The sequence below is a fragment of the Theropithecus gelada genome, chromosome 1 (genome assembly GCF_003255815.1).
Source record: "Theropithecus gelada isolate Dixy chromosome 1, Tgel_1.0, whole genome shotgun sequence".
NCBI classification, from domain to species: domain Eukaryota; kingdom Metazoa; phylum Chordata; class Mammalia; order Primates; family Cercopithecidae; genus Theropithecus; species Theropithecus gelada.
Genome location: NC_037668.1, coordinates 192,492,431 through 192,509,500, shown reverse-complemented (window position 1 = coordinate 192,509,500; position 17,070 = coordinate 192,492,431). Strand labels below are relative to the sequence as shown.

Here is a 17,070-nt window from a genome sequence, read left to right as displayed (position 1 = left end):
AGAGGGGAGAAACAAAGCACCCTGGAAGACGACTAGTATCAGCTGCCAAACCCTCCAACCATAGTCGATCTAGGAAATGACCACAGGCATATGAGTGATCCAAAATGAGACCAAGAGTAGAATCACCCGGATTGCCAACACACAGAACCGTGAGAAATAATAAATCATTGTTTTAAGCCACCAAGTTCTGGGTTGGTTGGTTAAACAGCAGAAGCTGACTAAAACAGGAAAAATCAGTATCAATTGTGGAGAGCCTCCAGAAATTAAAACACACTGCATTAGCTTTGGAACTGGGCGGTGGGCAGAGGTAGGGGGGCAGTGAGAAGACTGTTAGTGGAAGCTGGAAGAGCAGTGGGGAAACTACAGCAGGAGACTGGAGGGAGGCAGCCATGCTACCAAAAGGCAGTACCACTGACCAGGCTGTCACCTGAGGCAACGTGGAAGACAGAAAATGTACCTCATGAATCTGCTAAGAAGATTTCTAGATTTCTAATATTCCAGAATATTAAAAGTACTGCTTTTTTTAGCTTCATATAACAAGATAGAGAAAGACAGAGACTGGGATAAACCAAAGAGAAATAGTTCAGTCTTAAAGCAGAACTTAGAGAAAATATAGAAGCCATGATTTGCCAAGTTGGAAACTAAACGTGTTTCTCATCTGTGGTTTCTCCAGCTGGCAAAGATCTAAAAGTAAAGACCAAAACAAGCCAAATTGTAAAGAGCATCACTGCTGAGAAGAAACTGCATCAACTAACAGGCAAATAACTGGCTAACATCATAATGACAGGATCAAATTCACATATAACAATATTAACCTTAAAAGTAAGTGGGCTAAATGCCCCAATTAAAAGACACAGCCTGGCAAATTGGATAAAGAATCAAGACCCAATGGTGTGCTATATTCAGGAGACCCATCTCATATGCAGAGACACACATACACTCAAAATAAAGGGATGGAGGAAGATCTACCAAGCAAATGGAAAGCAAAAAAAAAAAAAAAAAAAAAAGCAGGGGTTGCAATACTAGTCCCTGATAAAACAGACTTTAAACCAACAAAGATCAAAGGAGACAAAGAAGGCCATTACATAATGGTAAAGGGATCAATTCAACAAGAAGAGCTAACTATCATAAATATATATACACCCAATACAGGACCACCAGATTCATAAAGCAAGTCCTCAGAGACCTACAGAGAGACTTAGAATCCCACACAATAATAATGGGAGACTTTAACACTCCACTGTCAATATTAGACAGATCAACAAGACAGATGGTTAACAAGGATATCCAGGACTTGAACTCAGTTCTGCACCAAGCGGACCTAATAGACATCTATAGAACTCTCCACCCCAAATCACCAGAATATACATTCTTCATAGCACCACATCACACTTATTCCAAAATTGACCACATAGTTGAAAGTAAAGCACTCCTCAGCAAATGTAAAAGAACAGAAATCACAACAAACTGTCTCTCAGACCACAGTGCAATCAAATTAGAACTCAGGATTAAGAAACTCACTCAAAACTGCACAACTACATGGAAACTGAATAACCAGCTCCTGAATGTCTACTGGGTAAATTTAAAAAATGAAGGCAGAAATAAAGATGTTTTTTGAAACCAATGAGAACAAAGACACAACATACCAGAATCTCTGGGACACATTTAAAGCAGTGTGTAGAGGAAAATTTATAGCACTAAATGCCCACAAGAGAAAGCAGGAAAGATCTAAAATCAACACCCTAACATCACAATTAAAAGAAATAGAGAAACAAGAGCAAACACATTCAAAAGCTAGTAGAAAGCAAGAAATAACTAAGGTCAGAGCAGAACTGAAGGAGATAGAGATAATTTAAAAAAACTTCAAAAAATCAATGAATCCAGGAGCTGGTTTCTTTAAAAGATCAACAAAATCGATAGACTGCTAGCAAGACTAATAAAGAAGAAAAAAGAGAAGAATCAAATAGTCACAATAAAAAATGATAAAGGTGATATCAGCACCGATCCCACAGAAATACAAACTACCATCAGAGAATACTATAAACACCCCTACGCAAATAAACTAGAAAATCTAGAAGAAATGGATAAATTCCTGGACACCTACACCCTCCCAAGACTAAACCAAAAAGAAGTTGAATTGCTGGATAGACCAATAACAGGATCTGACATTCAGGCAATAATTAATAGCCTACCAACCAAAAAAAGTCCAACACCAGATTCATAGTCGAATTCTACCAGAGGTACAAAGAGCAGCTGGTAACATTCCTTCTGAAACTATTCCAATCAAGAGAAAAAGAGAGAATCCTCCCTAACTCATTTTATGAGGCCAGCATCATCCTGATACCAAAGCCTGGTAGAGACACAACAAAAAAAGAGAATTTTAGACCAATATCCCTGATGAACATCGAAGCAAAAATCCTCAATAAAATACTGGCAAACTGAATCCAGCAGCACATCAAAAAGTTTATCCACCAAGATCAAGGTGGCTTCATGCCTGGAATGCAAGGTTGGTTCAACATACACAAATCAATAAATGTAATCCATCACATAAACAGAACCAAAGACAAAAACCACATGATTATCTCAATAGATGCAGAAAAGACCCTCAACAAAATTCAACAGCCCTACATGCTAAAAACTCTCAAAAAATGAGGTATTAATGGAATGTATCTCAAAATAATAAAAGCTATTCATGACAAACCCACAGCCAGTACCATACTCAATGGGCAAAAACTGGAAGCATTCCCTTTGAAAACTGGCACAAGACAGGGATCCCCTCTCTCACTACTTCTATTCAACATAGTGTTGGAAGTTCTGGCCAGGGCAATCAGGCAAGAGAAAGAAATAAAAGGTATTTGATTAGGAAAAGAGGAAGTCAAATTGTCCCTGTTTGCAGATGACATGATTGTATAGTTACAAAACCCCATCGTCTCAGCCCAAAATCTCCTTAAGCTGATAAGTAACTTCACCAAAGTCTCAGGATACAAAATCAATGTGCAAAAATCACAAGCATTCCTATACACCAATAACAGAGAAACAGAGAGCCAAATCATGAGTGAACTCCCATTTACAATTGCTACAAAGAGAATAAAATACCTAGGAATCCAACTTACAAGTGATGCAAAGGACCTCTTCAAGGAGAACTACAAACCACTGCTCAACGAAATAAAAGAGGACGCAAACAAGTGGAAGAACATTCCATGTTCATGGATAGGAAGAATCAATATTGTGAAAATCGCCATACTACCCAAGGTAATTTATAGATTCAATGTCATCCCCATCAAGGTACCAATGACTTTCTTCATAGAATTGGAAAAAACTACTTTAAAGTTCATATGGAACCAAAAAAGAGCCCGCATTGCCAAGACAATCCTAAGAAAAATGAACGAAGCTGGAAGCATCACACTACCTGACTTCAAACTATACTACAAGGCTACAGTAACCAAAACAGCATGGTACTGGTACCAAAACAGAGGCATAGGCCAATGGAACAGAACAGAGCCCTCAGAAATAACACCACACATCTACAACCATCTGATCTTTGACAAACCTGACAAAAACAAGAAATAGCGAAAGGATTCCCTATTTGACAAATGGTGCTGGGGAAACTGGCTAGCCATAGGTAGAAAGCTGAAACTGGATCCCTTCCTTACACCTTGTACAAAAATTCATTCAAGATGGATTAAAGACTTAAATATTAGACCTAAAAACCATAAAAACCCCAGAAGGAAACCTAGGCAATACCATTCAGGACATAGGCACGGGCAAGGACTTCATGACCAAAACACCAAAAGCAATGGCAACAAAAGCCAAAATAGACAAATGGGATCTAATTAAACTAAAGAGCTTCTGCATGGCAAAAGAAACTACCATCAGAGTGAACAGGCAACCTACAGAATGGGTGAAAATTTTTGCAATCTACCCATTTGACAAAGGGTTAATATCTAAAATCTACAAAGAACTTAAACAAATTTACAAGAAAAAAAAAATCAAACAACCCCATCACAAAGTGGGCAAAGGATATGAACAGATACTTCTCTAAAGAAAACATTTATGCAGCCAACAGACACATGAAAAAAATGCTCATCATCACTGCTCATCAGAGAAATGCAAATCAAAACCACAATGAGATACCATCTCCCACCACTTAGAATGATGATCATTAAAAAGTCAGGCAACAACAGGTACTGGAGAGGATGTGGAGAATTAGGAATGCTCTTACAGTGTTGGTGGGACTGTAAACTAGTTCAACCATTTTTGAAGACAGTGTGGCAATTCCTCAAGGATCTAGAACCAGAAATACCATTTGATCCAGCAATCCCATTACTGGGTATATACCCAAAGCATTATAACTCATGCTACTATAAAGACACATGCACACTATGTTCATTGTGGCACTATTCACCATAGCAAAGACTTGGAACCAACCCAAATGTCCATCAATGATAGACTGGATTAAGGAAATGTGGCACATATATACCATGGAATACTATGCAGTCATAAAAAATGATGAGTTCATGTCCTTTGTATGGACATGGATGAAGCTGGAAACCATAATTTTCAACAAACTATCACAAGGACAAAAAAACCAAACACCGCATGTTCTCACTCATGGGTGAGAATTGAACAATGAGAACACTTGGACACAGGGCAGGGAACATCACACATCAGGGCCTGTCATGGCATGAGGAGATAGAGGAGGGATAGCATTAGGAGAAATACCTAATGTAAATGACGAGTTAACGGGTGCAGCAAACCAACATGGCACATGTATACGTATGTAACAAAACTGCACATTTGTGCACATGTACCCTAGAACTTAAAGTATAATTAAAAAAAAAATAAAGACCAAATCCAGGGTGCTGCCAATAAAATATGGCCTCAGCTTCCAAATCAAATCAAGGGTGTGGCTGAAGGCCCTTTGTTAAGACCACCCAAAGATTCAAGGTTGAATTTTGTCTACCTTCTCAACAAGACTAAAGGCCACCTCAGACTCATATCTGCATTGTCTGACACAGTCAACAGTCCACCTGATAAGAAATTGTGAAGTGGGGTGGACTAAACCAGAGTCATTGAAAACAAACAGTTTTTACGGTAATTGTGCTAGATTGGACAAAAAGGGACAGAGACAGTTCTAAGTGAATGTAAACCTCCCAGTTTTCTACAGGCAGAAATCAAACTGAGAAAGTCACTTGGCTACAAGCATGGATTATTTCCTACAGAAATGGAAAGAATGAGGAGAATTGGTATGTGTGCACAGATGGATTTCAGAATTGCCATGGACCAGTAATTTCTCAAGCCATCCCATTCTTCCCTGTCTTAAACAGTGGTGTCTTTTGATCATCACTGAATACTGGGTGTCTAGGGGGCAGATAACTTGTCTTTTTAGTTCACAGGTCTCTAGATCAAGGGGAGTCACACTTCAGGAGAGGCAACCAAGGAGCCTCTCACCTGGATTGCAGATCATGAGATACTGGACTTCGAATCTGATAGCAAATAGGATGTAGCTTTTTGGATTCTTGGAAAAGGGTGAGTCTGTTTTACATGTAGGAGGGGTAGAAATATTGTGGCCAGTGGGCAAACTGTGGAACAGTAAATATGGCCACAAATTCTGTGTATGTCTTACTATTAAGAAGTTGAGTCTATTGCCCCACCCCTTGACTTGAGGCAGCCTCATCCACAAGTCTGGAAGTTAGGTACTGGCCCTTTTGCCTCAGTTTTCCTCTAGGTGGCTTCTCATTCTTCAGAGGCTAGGTCATCTTCTTGCATGGCAGTCTCAGGGTGGCATTCAGAGTGGAAAAAAGGTAGAAGCTACAAATCCTCTCAATGCCTAGGCTCCAGAACGTTCACAAAGCCACTTTTGCCATATTTTATGCTCAAAACAAATCACAAGAACAGCCCAAATTCAAGGGGTAGGATAAAGGTACCACTTTTTAACAGGAGGCTCTGCAAAGAATTTGTGGCCATACGGAATTTTCTACTGTGGACGAGAGCCTTTCAAACTCTGAGAATATGTTAAACTAAGTATAGAAATGTTTAAAAGAATGAAAATAATTTCTTAAGAAGAAATATGTTCTTCAAGCTGGGAGCGGTGGCTCACAACTGTAATCCCAGTTCTTTGGGAGGCTGAGGTGGGCAGATCACTTGAGGCCAGGAGTTTGAGACCAACCTGGCCAACGTGCCAAAATCCCACCTCTACTAAAAATACAAAAATTAGCTGGGCATGGTGGCACACACTTGTAATTCCAGCTACTAGGGAGGCTGAGGCACAAGAATCTCTTGAACCCAGGAGGCAGAGGTTTCAGTGAGTCAAGATCATGCCACTGTACTCCAGTCTGGATGACAGAGAGCCAGACTCTGTCTCTAAATAAATAAATAAATAAATAAGAAGAAATATATTCTTCAACAGAAAAAAATGAAAGCAAAAAGAAGGAATTTATATGTTAATAGAGATTTGAAGGACATATCAGTTCACTGCAATGTGTGGACTTTACTGGAATTCAATTTGAAAATATAAACTGTAAAAATAAGTATTTGTCACATTTTTGAGACAATTGGAAATCTTACCACTGACTCGATATTTGATGTTATTAAGGAATTATTATTCATGTTTAAGTATAATGTTAGTATTTTATGTTTTAAAAAATACTTTAAAATTTAAAGATATATACTGAAATATTTACAGATGAAATGATATGCCATGTATGATTTGTTTCAAACTAATACATAAGATGGGGTTTAGGATGCAGCAGGTATCGGTCACATGTGGATGGTTTTTAAGGTTGGGTGATGGGTACATGAGGATTTATTACACTATTCTATCTACTTTTGCATATGTTAGGAATTCTTAATATTGACAATAAATTTTAAAAAGAAACTAAAAAGGAATTCCGGGCATAATTAGTATTTTACATACATTTTATATTGAATAAAATTTGTTCTATTTGATTATAACTCCAGTTTAAAATATATAATTTGATGAGCTGGTGTAAACTTGATTTTACCAGGTAATCTTCCTACATTTATATTAGAACATTTAAATATTAGTATTACAACATTTCAAGAGAATTTTTGATTCATTAGATTTATTTTAGCTTATTGTATCTCTAACAGCTATATTAGCACTTGAGAGAATTTTGTATAAATGGAACTCAGATATGTTACATTTATAAAAGCAATTTAAATATTTGAAAATGTTTAATTATCTGGTATGTAAATAGCACCAAACATTATTCTAAGGGCCCTCAAAAGTGACTGCTAAAATTTGCCAGACATAGAAACAGGATAACAAGGTTTGTGTCTTAAACTTAAAGCCTCAGGAAGAAGGAAATTTTTTATTTTTTGACTTTAACAAATCACACATTAATTTTAACAATCAACAGACTGTCAGAAGATGAAGAAAAGTTTTCAAGTCATCTGAAAATCATACGCCAGGATTAAAGACATTGCAAGACAAGAAATTTTAAAACATTATGTGAACAGCACCAACCATTTGTATTGTAGCTACATGCAATCTGGCTTCTTCTATTAAAGCTTCATCTGTTGTGGATTCCATCTTCATATCCTCATGTGAAACGTGGGAAGACTGAAACGTACCAGACGACATTTTAAAACATAAAGAGATAAAGTTAAAAATAAGTAAAAATGATTAGGAACTGGCAAGTGCTACTCTCAACAAAGATTCCAGTAATTCAAAGCAGAATTGCTAGAATGAAGAGCTGTGTATAACGTGGGTAATGTTTTTTCATGTAAGAAATGTTGCCTTCAATTGTGCTAAAGGAAATATTCATTTGGGGAGATTTATATCCCAAATTCTTCTCTAAACTTATCTATATGCTTGACTGCTCTCTAAATCAGCCCGTGTTTTCTGCTCTTTATAACACTCCTACCAGGAGAGAATTCTCAGTATCTTAAGCCATTAAAAACATTGTCTTGGCAGAGGCCATTGATTGGTACTCAACCAGCCAGATCGTAAAAACATCCATTCTCCTGGTATTTGGCAAATAAAGCTGGATAACCAAGACCTTCTCTTTAGAGACAGAATTCAAACTCATTTCACCAAAATAGCAAAGCCAGTAACTCTCTCCCCTCAGTTTTCTGACGTTTAATTAGCAGAATCAGGTCTTTAACAATAGACTAAAGCAAGCGAGGCAGACCAAGGGAAGGAAAGGAAAACTACTTTTTGCCAGGTATCAACTCACAGGAATATATTCGATCCTCGTTTTATCTTCTACTAAGGTCCAATTAACATTTGTCAAAATTTTTTCTCCTTTAGATAAACTTATTGTGTTCTGTACTATCTCCTGTATGTGCTGAGTGGCATTTTGCAAGGCCATTTGTCTTGGGAGGGAAAGAACACACAAATCTGTGACAAAGACAAAAGCAAAGGCCTTAATAGAGTACAGTGATGACTGCAAGGGAAAGCAAAAAAATGTTGCATGATTATGTAGTGAAATCTTGAGATCACCTGCAAACCAGAGTGGTTAGAGCAAGGATAATTTTTCATACAAAACTTTCCAGAAGATTACCGAACTATTTGTTTCTTTTTGGCTGTATAGCTCAACTTTATCTGACTCAACTGCTAAAAAATGTTTATTAGTTTCCCTGCTTTCCCTATAGCTAAAGACATGACTACTTCAACGCACCCAATCCATATTTCTCAAAGTGTAAAGGGTACAGGTGGAAGGGCTGCCTATTAAACTATGCAAATTCCTGGGTTCTACTCCATACCTACAGAATCAGATTGGCCTGAAAATTTACATTGTAACAAATTCTCCAATTGTTTCTTATACTGTACATAATAACATTTAAAGGCCAGTGCAATAGAGATCCCTCAAATTTAACATCTCAGTTTTCTGGCCAGTGAATCAATATGTTCAAAATGTGTAGCATTTTGCATTTTCTTGAGGTTTCTATAAGGTTCACTTACCAAAGAGAAGAGTTTAATGAGTAAATGAGCTTAGTCTACTTACTCACAATTCCATCTCAATAAAGCTGTTCTCTCCTTATAATTGCATACGAAATGTCTCTTCAAGGGCTAAATGGCTTCTAAATGTTTCAGTGTAACTTTATTTCACTCTCTATGGGATACTGGGTACAATGGAGTGATTTGAAGTTTGGGGATCCAGAAAGGTCTGCAGGGATAGCCCTCTCAAGCATCAGAATCAGTTCACTGTAACCCAGAGCACAGAGGCATCTGACTACCTGCTGCCTTGGATTTAAAATTCCCAGGGCTAAGACCACACAAGGAGAAAATGTATTCGTTTGCCCAATTAGATACCAACCATATGATGGGGCAACAGCCACTTTCCAGTTACTCAGGGGAAGTATGAAGGCATGTGGGCTACTTGGTGGCACCAGTACATCTGAATGTACTCCCAGTGTTTAAGACAATCCTGGAAGAGTATGAGGAGGGACCGCTTAAAAGCATTAGACCAGGTGGAAGGAGTTGGTTTGAGCCTCTGACTGATAAAACTCAAATCCGACAAGCAGCTGTTAAATGTGTACCACATGGTATTTCTAGAAAGAATGAACATTGAAAAGATAAAGTACTTGCTATATAATCTTTATTCCAGAGTGAGTTAAAAGCAATTCTGAAACTTGGTTAATACAACCAAAAATTTATAGAGGGGGAAAAAAAGAAACAAGAGAAAAACAGCATTGTCATGGTAGTAAAATCCCTCACTGTTCTCACTTTTGAATACAGAGTGGGAAGAATCACAAGAAAGAAAGCATGAGAGAAACCCACATATTTTGTGTTCAAAAAAGAGAGCCAACTGGGTCCGGATCCCTGGCAGCCAAAGGGATTTGGTGGGAAGGAAAGTGTGAGCAAGATTTCATGCATCAAATTAACTTCACTCATGCTGCCTTGTGAGCTTTTGCCAATCCAAGCACAGCTTTTCACTATAAACAATAACCCGAGACCATGCATGGTGGCTCACACCTATAATTTCCACACTTTGGGATGCCAGGGCAGGAGAATCCCTCGAGCCCAGGAATTCAAGACCAACCAGGGCAATATAGTCAGACCCTGTTTCTACCAAAAAAGAAAAAAAAAAATGAGCTGGGTGTGGTGGTGCAAACCTATAGTCTCAGCTATTTGGGAGGCTGAGGCAAGAGGATCACTCGAGTCCAAGAGGTCCAGGCTGCAGTGAGCCATAATCACACCACTGCATTGCAGCCTGGGTGACAGAGTGAGACCCTGATTTTTTGTTTTGTTTTGTTTTGTTTTTTCGAGGCGGAGTTTCGCTCTATCGCCAGGCTAGAGTGCAGTGGCGCAATCTCGGCTCACTGCAACCTCCACCTCCCAGGTTCAAGTGATTCTCCTGCCTCAGCCTCCCAAGTAGCTGGGACTACTGGCACGTGCCACCACACCCAGCTAATTTTTGTATTTTTAGTATAGATGGGGTTTCACCATGTTGGCTAGGATGATCTCAATCTTTTGACCTCATGATCTGCCTGCCTTGGCCTTCCTAAGTGCTGAGATTACAGGCGTGAGCCACTGCACCCGGCCCTGTATCATTTTTTTTTAATGAAGAAGAACAAACACAGCCTGTTGGGGTGGTGAGCACCTGTAGTCCCAGCTACTCTGGAGGCTGAACCCAGGAATTTGAGACCAGCCTGGGCAAGATAGTGAGCTGTCAAAAGAGAGAGAGAGAGACAGAGAGAGAGAAGGAAGGAAGGAAGGAAGGAAGGAAGGAAGGAAGGAAGGAAGGAAGGAAGGAAGGAAGGAAGGAAGGAAAGGGAAGGGAGGGGAGGAGAAGGGAGGGGAAGGGAAGGGAGGGGAAAGGAGGGGAGGGAAGGGGAACAGAGGGGAGGGGAGGGGAAGGAAGGGGAAGAGAAGGGAGGGAAAGGGAGGGGAAAGGAGGGGAGGGGAGGGGAAGGGAGTGGAAGGGAGGGGAAGGGAGTGGAAGGGAGGGGAAGGGAGTGGAAGGGAGGGGAAGGGAGTGGAAGGGAGGGGAAGGGAGGGGAAGGGAGGGGTCCATAACTGGGGAAAAAGGAGAGCTGCCTAAAATCTGCCCCATGTACTAGCCTCACTCAACCATTGGAGCCCTTTGCTTTGAGGTGGGCTGTCACAGGAAGTTCTGCAACAGTGTTTTGGGGCACAGTTCTAAGAATGTGCAGGACTTTCTGAAAACACCCAAGCAGAACAGTGTTGACTCTTATGAGTAGAACAGGATAAATATATCAGGCTACTGCCATATTTAGAACAACTCTCCTTCAACATTATCCTTCCTTTGCCCTCATTAGTTCCATGCTCTACAAGAAACCTTTTGATTACCAATCTGGTTTATCAAGAAAATTGGTATCAGAAGTGAATACTGTGATAATGGTCACAAAAATTTCACACATAGAAATTCATCCTCATTATAAACTAGTAAATCGGCCTTCTGGTTTATTGATGAATCTGTGAGTGTGCTGCAGGCATGCCTTGTTTCATCATGCTTTACCTTATTGTGCTTTGCAGATATTGCAGTTTTTACAAATTGAAGGTCTGTGGCAACTCTGCATCTACCAGTCTAGCAGCACCATTTTTCCAACAGTATGTCCTTGCTTCATGTCTCTGTGTCTACATTTTGGTAATTGTCACCATATTTCAAACTTTTTCATTATTATTATATCCATGATGGTGATATGCGATCAGTAATCTTTGATATTACTAATGTAATTGTGTTGGGGCACCACAAACCGCACCCACATAACACAACAATCAGTAAGTGTGTGTTCTGACTGCCCCTCAGACTGGCCATTTCTGCATCTCTCTCTCGCCCTCTCCTTGGACCTCACTATTCCCTGAGACACACAATATTGAAATTAGGCCAATTAATAACCCTACAATGGCTTCTAAGTGTTCAAGTGAAAGGAAGAGTCACATGTCTCTCACTTTAAATTAGAAACTAGAAATGATTAAATTTAGTGAGGAAGGCAGGTTGAAAGCCAAGATAAGCCAAGCACTAGGCCTTTTGCACTAGTCAGCCAAGTTGTGAGTGGAAAGAAAAATCTCTTGAAGGAAATTAAAAGTGCTACTCCGGTGAACACACAAATGATAAGAAGGCAAAACAGCCTTATTGCTGATATGGAGAAAGATTGAGTGGTCTGAATAGAAAATCAAACCAACACAACATTCCCTTTAGCCAAAATCTAATCTGGAGCAAGGCCCTAACTCTCTTCAGTTCTATGAAGGCTAAGAGGGGTGAGGAAGCTGCAGAAGAAAAGTTAGAAACTAGCAGAGGTTGGTTCATGAGGTTAAAGGAAAGAAGTCATTTCCATCACGTACGAGTGCAAAGTGAAGCAGCAAGGGCTGATGTAGAAGCTGCAGCAAGTTATCCAGAAGATCTAGCTAAGATCATTGATGAAGGTGATTTTCAATGTAGATTTCAATGTAGATTCAGCAGACTTTCAATGTAGATAAACAGCCTTATATTGGAAGAGGATGCCATGGATGACTTTCATTACTAAAAAGGAAAAGCCAATGCCTAGCTTCAAAGCTTCAAAGGACAGACTAACTCTTGTTAGGGGCTAATGCAGCTTGTGGTTTTAAGTTGAAGCCAGTGCTTACTTACCATTCTGAAAATCCTAAGACTCTTAAGAATTAAGCTGAATGTATTCTGTCTGAGGTCTAAAAAAGAAAAAACAAAGCCTGGATGACAGCACATCTCTTTGCAGCATGGTTTATTAAATATGTTAAGCTCACTATTGATACCTACTGCTCAGGAAAGAAAGATTCCTTTCAAAATATTACTACTCACTGACAATACACTTAGTCAGGCAAGAGCTCTGATGGAGATGGACAGGGAGTTGAATGTTGTTTCCCTGCCTGCTAGCACAACATCCATTCTGCAGCCCAAGTATCAAGGAGTCATTTTGACTTTCAAGCCTTATTATTTAATAAATACATTTTGTAAGGCTACAGCTGTCATAGATAGTGATTCCTCTGATGGATGTGGGGAAACTCAATAATAAACCTCATGAAAAGAATTCACCATTCTAGGTGCCATTAAGAGCATTCATAATTCAACATTAATAGGAGTCAGGAAGACATTGATTTTAACCTTCACAGATGACTTTGAGGGGTTCAAGACTTCAGTGGAGAAAGTAACTGCAGATGTGGTGGAAATAGCAAGGGAACTAGAATTAGAAGTAGAGGCCGGGCGTGGTGGCTCATAGCTGTAATCCCAGCACTTTGGGAGGCCGAGGCGGGGGGATCACGAGGTCAGGAGATCCAGACCATCCTGGCTAACACGGTGAAACCCTGTCTCTACTAAAAATACAAAAAATTATCTGGGCATGGTGGCGGGCGCCTGTAGTCCCAGCTATTCAGGAGGCTGAGGCAGAAGAATGGTGTGAACCTAAGAGGTGGAGCTTGCAGTGAGCCGAGATGGCGCCACTGCACTCCAGCCTGGGCGACAGAGCGAGACTCCATCTCAAAAATAAATACATAAATAAAAAGAGCCTGAACATGTGACTGAATTGCTGCAATCTCAGGATAAAATTTGCATGGATGAGGAGTTGCTTCTTATGGATGAGTAAACAAAGCGCTTTCTTGATATGGCCGTCTACTCCTGGTGAAGATGCTGTGAACTTTGTTGAAAGGACAGCAAAGGATTTAGAATATTTTATAAATTTATTCGCTAAAGCAGTGGCAACAGGTTTTGAGAGAATTGACTCCAATTTTGAAGGAAGCTCTACTCTATGTAAAATGCTATCAAACAGCACTGCATGCTACAGAGAAATCTTTCATGAAAGGAAGAGTCAGTTGATGTGCCAAACTTCTTTGTTGTCTTGAAGAAATTGCCACAGTCACCCAGTCTTCAGCAACCACAACCCTGATCTGATCAGTCAGCAGCTATCAACCATGCACCAGCAAAAAGATTGTGAATTGCTGAAGGCTCAGATGATTGTTAGCATTTTTTAAGCAAGAAAGCATTTTTTCATTAAGGTATGTAAATAGTTTTCTTAAACACTGTGCTTTTGCATTATAATTGACTACACCACAATGTAAACACAACTTTTACATGCACTGGGAAACCATATAATTTGTATGACTTGCTTTATTGTGATATTTGTTGCATTATTTGCTTTGTCATATGGTCTGGAAATGAACCTGCAATATCTCCAAGTTATGCCTGATAGGTAAATCTCCAGTAGTCTGATCAGTTTTAAATACCCGGACAAAATCAGGTCTCTGTAGCAGCAAAGCTGAGGATCAGGCCATGGCATATTGAACTATACTAAGGCTCTGCTATAAGACTTTGCCTAATCTCACCCCAGTTTTCCCCTCTCCCCTTGACCATACTGCCACCAAGTATCTTATCCTGGATTTCTCTACTGAATGTGTCTATTTGTTATTTTATTATATTTATGCATTTTATTGTAAATGGCCTGAGATTCCTTTTAGAAATAACCGACTGTGGCAGAGCCTGCTGTTATCTCCCAACATCCATTCTCTTCTTCTTCCTTCTGCCAATAGAATCTCTAAGTTTTGGCTGATCATATCGCCAGCAGGGAAAGATGATATTTCCCAGCTTCCCTTGCCCATGTGTGTCCATGTGACTAAGTTCTGGCCAATGGAATGTGAGTGATAATGATATATACAGAGGGAGGCTGCTTACCCTCCATTGCCACACACCCTTCCCCCACCATTTCCCCTTTCTAGTTGGTTGGATTGTAGACATGGTGGTAGTGAGCAGGCTTCTACCCTGTGGACAAGAGTAGCACCCTAGGGCATGGAAAAGCAATCAAAGGACTTGGATTTCTAAACAACCTTATAGAGTAGAACCATCTCACACTTCTGGACTTTTTGGTGGAGAGAAAAAAAACCCTTCTGTCTTGTTTAAGCCTCTGTTCATCTGGCTTTTGTTAAACTGGCTGAAGCAATATCCCAAGCAATATGCATCTAAATATATGAATAAATGAAAAATGAATAATTTCTAAATCAATTCCTTGAGCTTCATGAGAAACGTGCCCATGATACCCAACAATAACCTGTTTGTATTATTCTCCCCAGCTAATTCATGAATGAGACATATACTTTACCTAACTTCCTGGCTGACTGAGTCATCACGTATGAATTTATTCCCATTGTCAATAATGATACTACTTGCACATAGAGTATAAACTAAAAACAAAGCACATAAATAGTTAGAACCAAAATATTAAATAAGTACTCCAACAGCAATCATTGTTCAATTAGCCACCAACAAAATTCTATTAATATCTTAATCCACATTTTAAAATCCTGTTTCTGACAAGTCAGTTAAGGCAAAAAGGCACTTTTGTGGACATTGCCTGAACATACTACACTGGGGCAGACATTAATTTTCAATCTGAACAAGGAAAACAATAGACTGGAGATTCTGTGCTAAGGACACTGAGGGAGGAGCTCTCCACAGTTGCCACTCGAGGCAGCAGTCATGCAAAGACAGCACAGTGGTAGCCATCCCAGGCATGGCTGTGGAAACTGCGGGGTGGAGAGAAAGCCCAGCAACTGCAGGCGGTGGTGACTGTGGGCAGCAGAGGGATATGTGCCTGCCACCAGCATTTACTACGGCTGTACCAGAGGTTCTAAAGGAGAAGGCAGGAGCTGTGGTGAGGCCTGGAGAGGTGCTGTGTGGAAGCAGAAAGATAACCAACATTTGTAGGCCATGATTTTGCCATTTCTTAGCCATGTGACCGGGAGCCAGTTAATTTAACCATCACTCTGAGCCACAGCATCCTTCACTGAAAAGAGGAGTTAATAGTAATTTCTCCTCCAGTGTCTCGCACCCTTAACTAATAACAATCACCTGAAGTGCTTGTTAAACATACTGACTCCGCTGTGGGTTGTGATTGTGTAGGTCTAGGGTGGAAGCAATGGGACTCTTAACACCAGACAGAACTAAGAAACACTGTAAAATGATACCCAGGTGCTGGTTAACTTCTCATTGACTTGGTTTTAGGCCAATTCCTTGCATAAAAGAGAATCGAAGGAGCTGTAATGTTGATTATTTTACTTTTCTTTTGGAGCATGGAAAGAACCAAAGTCTTTGCAAAACCACTGGTTATTTGAACTCAAAATTAATGCCCAGATCAGGCCCGTGGATATAAAACCTCAGAAAAAAATGTGGTGAGGAATATGAATATGATACTCCATCAAAAATAGCACTTCCTGTTTGGAGTTAGGGCACCTGAGGTCTTTCCCTCTTCTGCTACATACAGAAGGCTAAAACTCTTTGATTGGATTTCTCCACATGCAAGATGGAGATGTCAATAGTTGCTCCCAAAAAGAAGGTATTAAATAAATACTGTATTCCTTGGGCCTTTGGGACAGCAGCAAAATAGTAAAGAAGAGAAGTTCTGGGATGGAAATTGGACAATAGCAACAAACTCTGTACATCTACCTCCAGATTCCTTGGTAGATGAGTCAGTGCTCTTGAGCTCACATCATTCAAGAGGTTTTTTCCCCTCCCAGAAACAGATTTGGGGTTTATCTTATTAGAAGGTAATGAGAGCCTGATCCTGGAGATTTCTAGCAGCTTCTGGAAACTTCTCTAGCTAGCTCACAATGCTGTCACAAATGACAAAGTACACGGCCAGCAGTTGCACTGGGCTCTTTGAATCTTGCCTGGACTGTCAGATGCAGCCACCACCAGACTCCCCAGAAATCCACCAGCTAACCCATGGGGAAAGGCTTTGAGAAAGAGTGGAAAGGAAATCAAGTTTTGTTTTGTGCTACAGATAATGGAGTCTTTGCCCAGAATTTTTCGAGAAATAAATTTTTTAAAATTAGCCCTAAAGACATAAATCTAACTAGACCCTTAATTTAAAAATGTATAAAATATTTCTTATCTTGGTATACTTACCTAGCATTTCAGTTTTTGTTCTAAGAACTATAAGGATTAGAATGCTCTTGACAAGAGTATTGTTTTTTCATACTTTCTGGCAGCTATTGAAAAATAGTATTTGTACTCGGGTCTGGTGGCTCACGTCTGTAATCCCAGCACTTTGAGTGGAGGCCGAGATGGGCAGATCACTTGAGGCCAGGAGTTCGAGACCAGCCTGGTCAACATGGCGAAACCCTGTCTCTACTAA

General features: G+C 39.9%; 1 protein-coding gene across 1 annotated transcript in view; it reads right to left on the bottom strand.

The window, feature by feature from the left end:
* The window catches only part of SLC9C2 (solute carrier family 9 member C2 (putative)), a 92,500-nt gene that overhangs the window by 36,885 nt on the left and 38,545 nt on the right, over positions 1-17,070 (bottom strand). The window contains exons 10-12 of the mRNA XM_025399911.1: positions 15,037-15,118; positions 8,202-8,365; positions 7,490-7,585 (exon numbers count right to left, since the gene is read on the bottom strand). Coding sequence (XP_025255696.1) covers positions 7,490-7,585; positions 8,202-8,365; positions 15,037-15,118 — 342 coding nt within the window. The remainder of the gene's footprint in view (positions 1-7,489; positions 7,586-8,201; positions 8,366-15,036; positions 15,119-17,070) is intronic.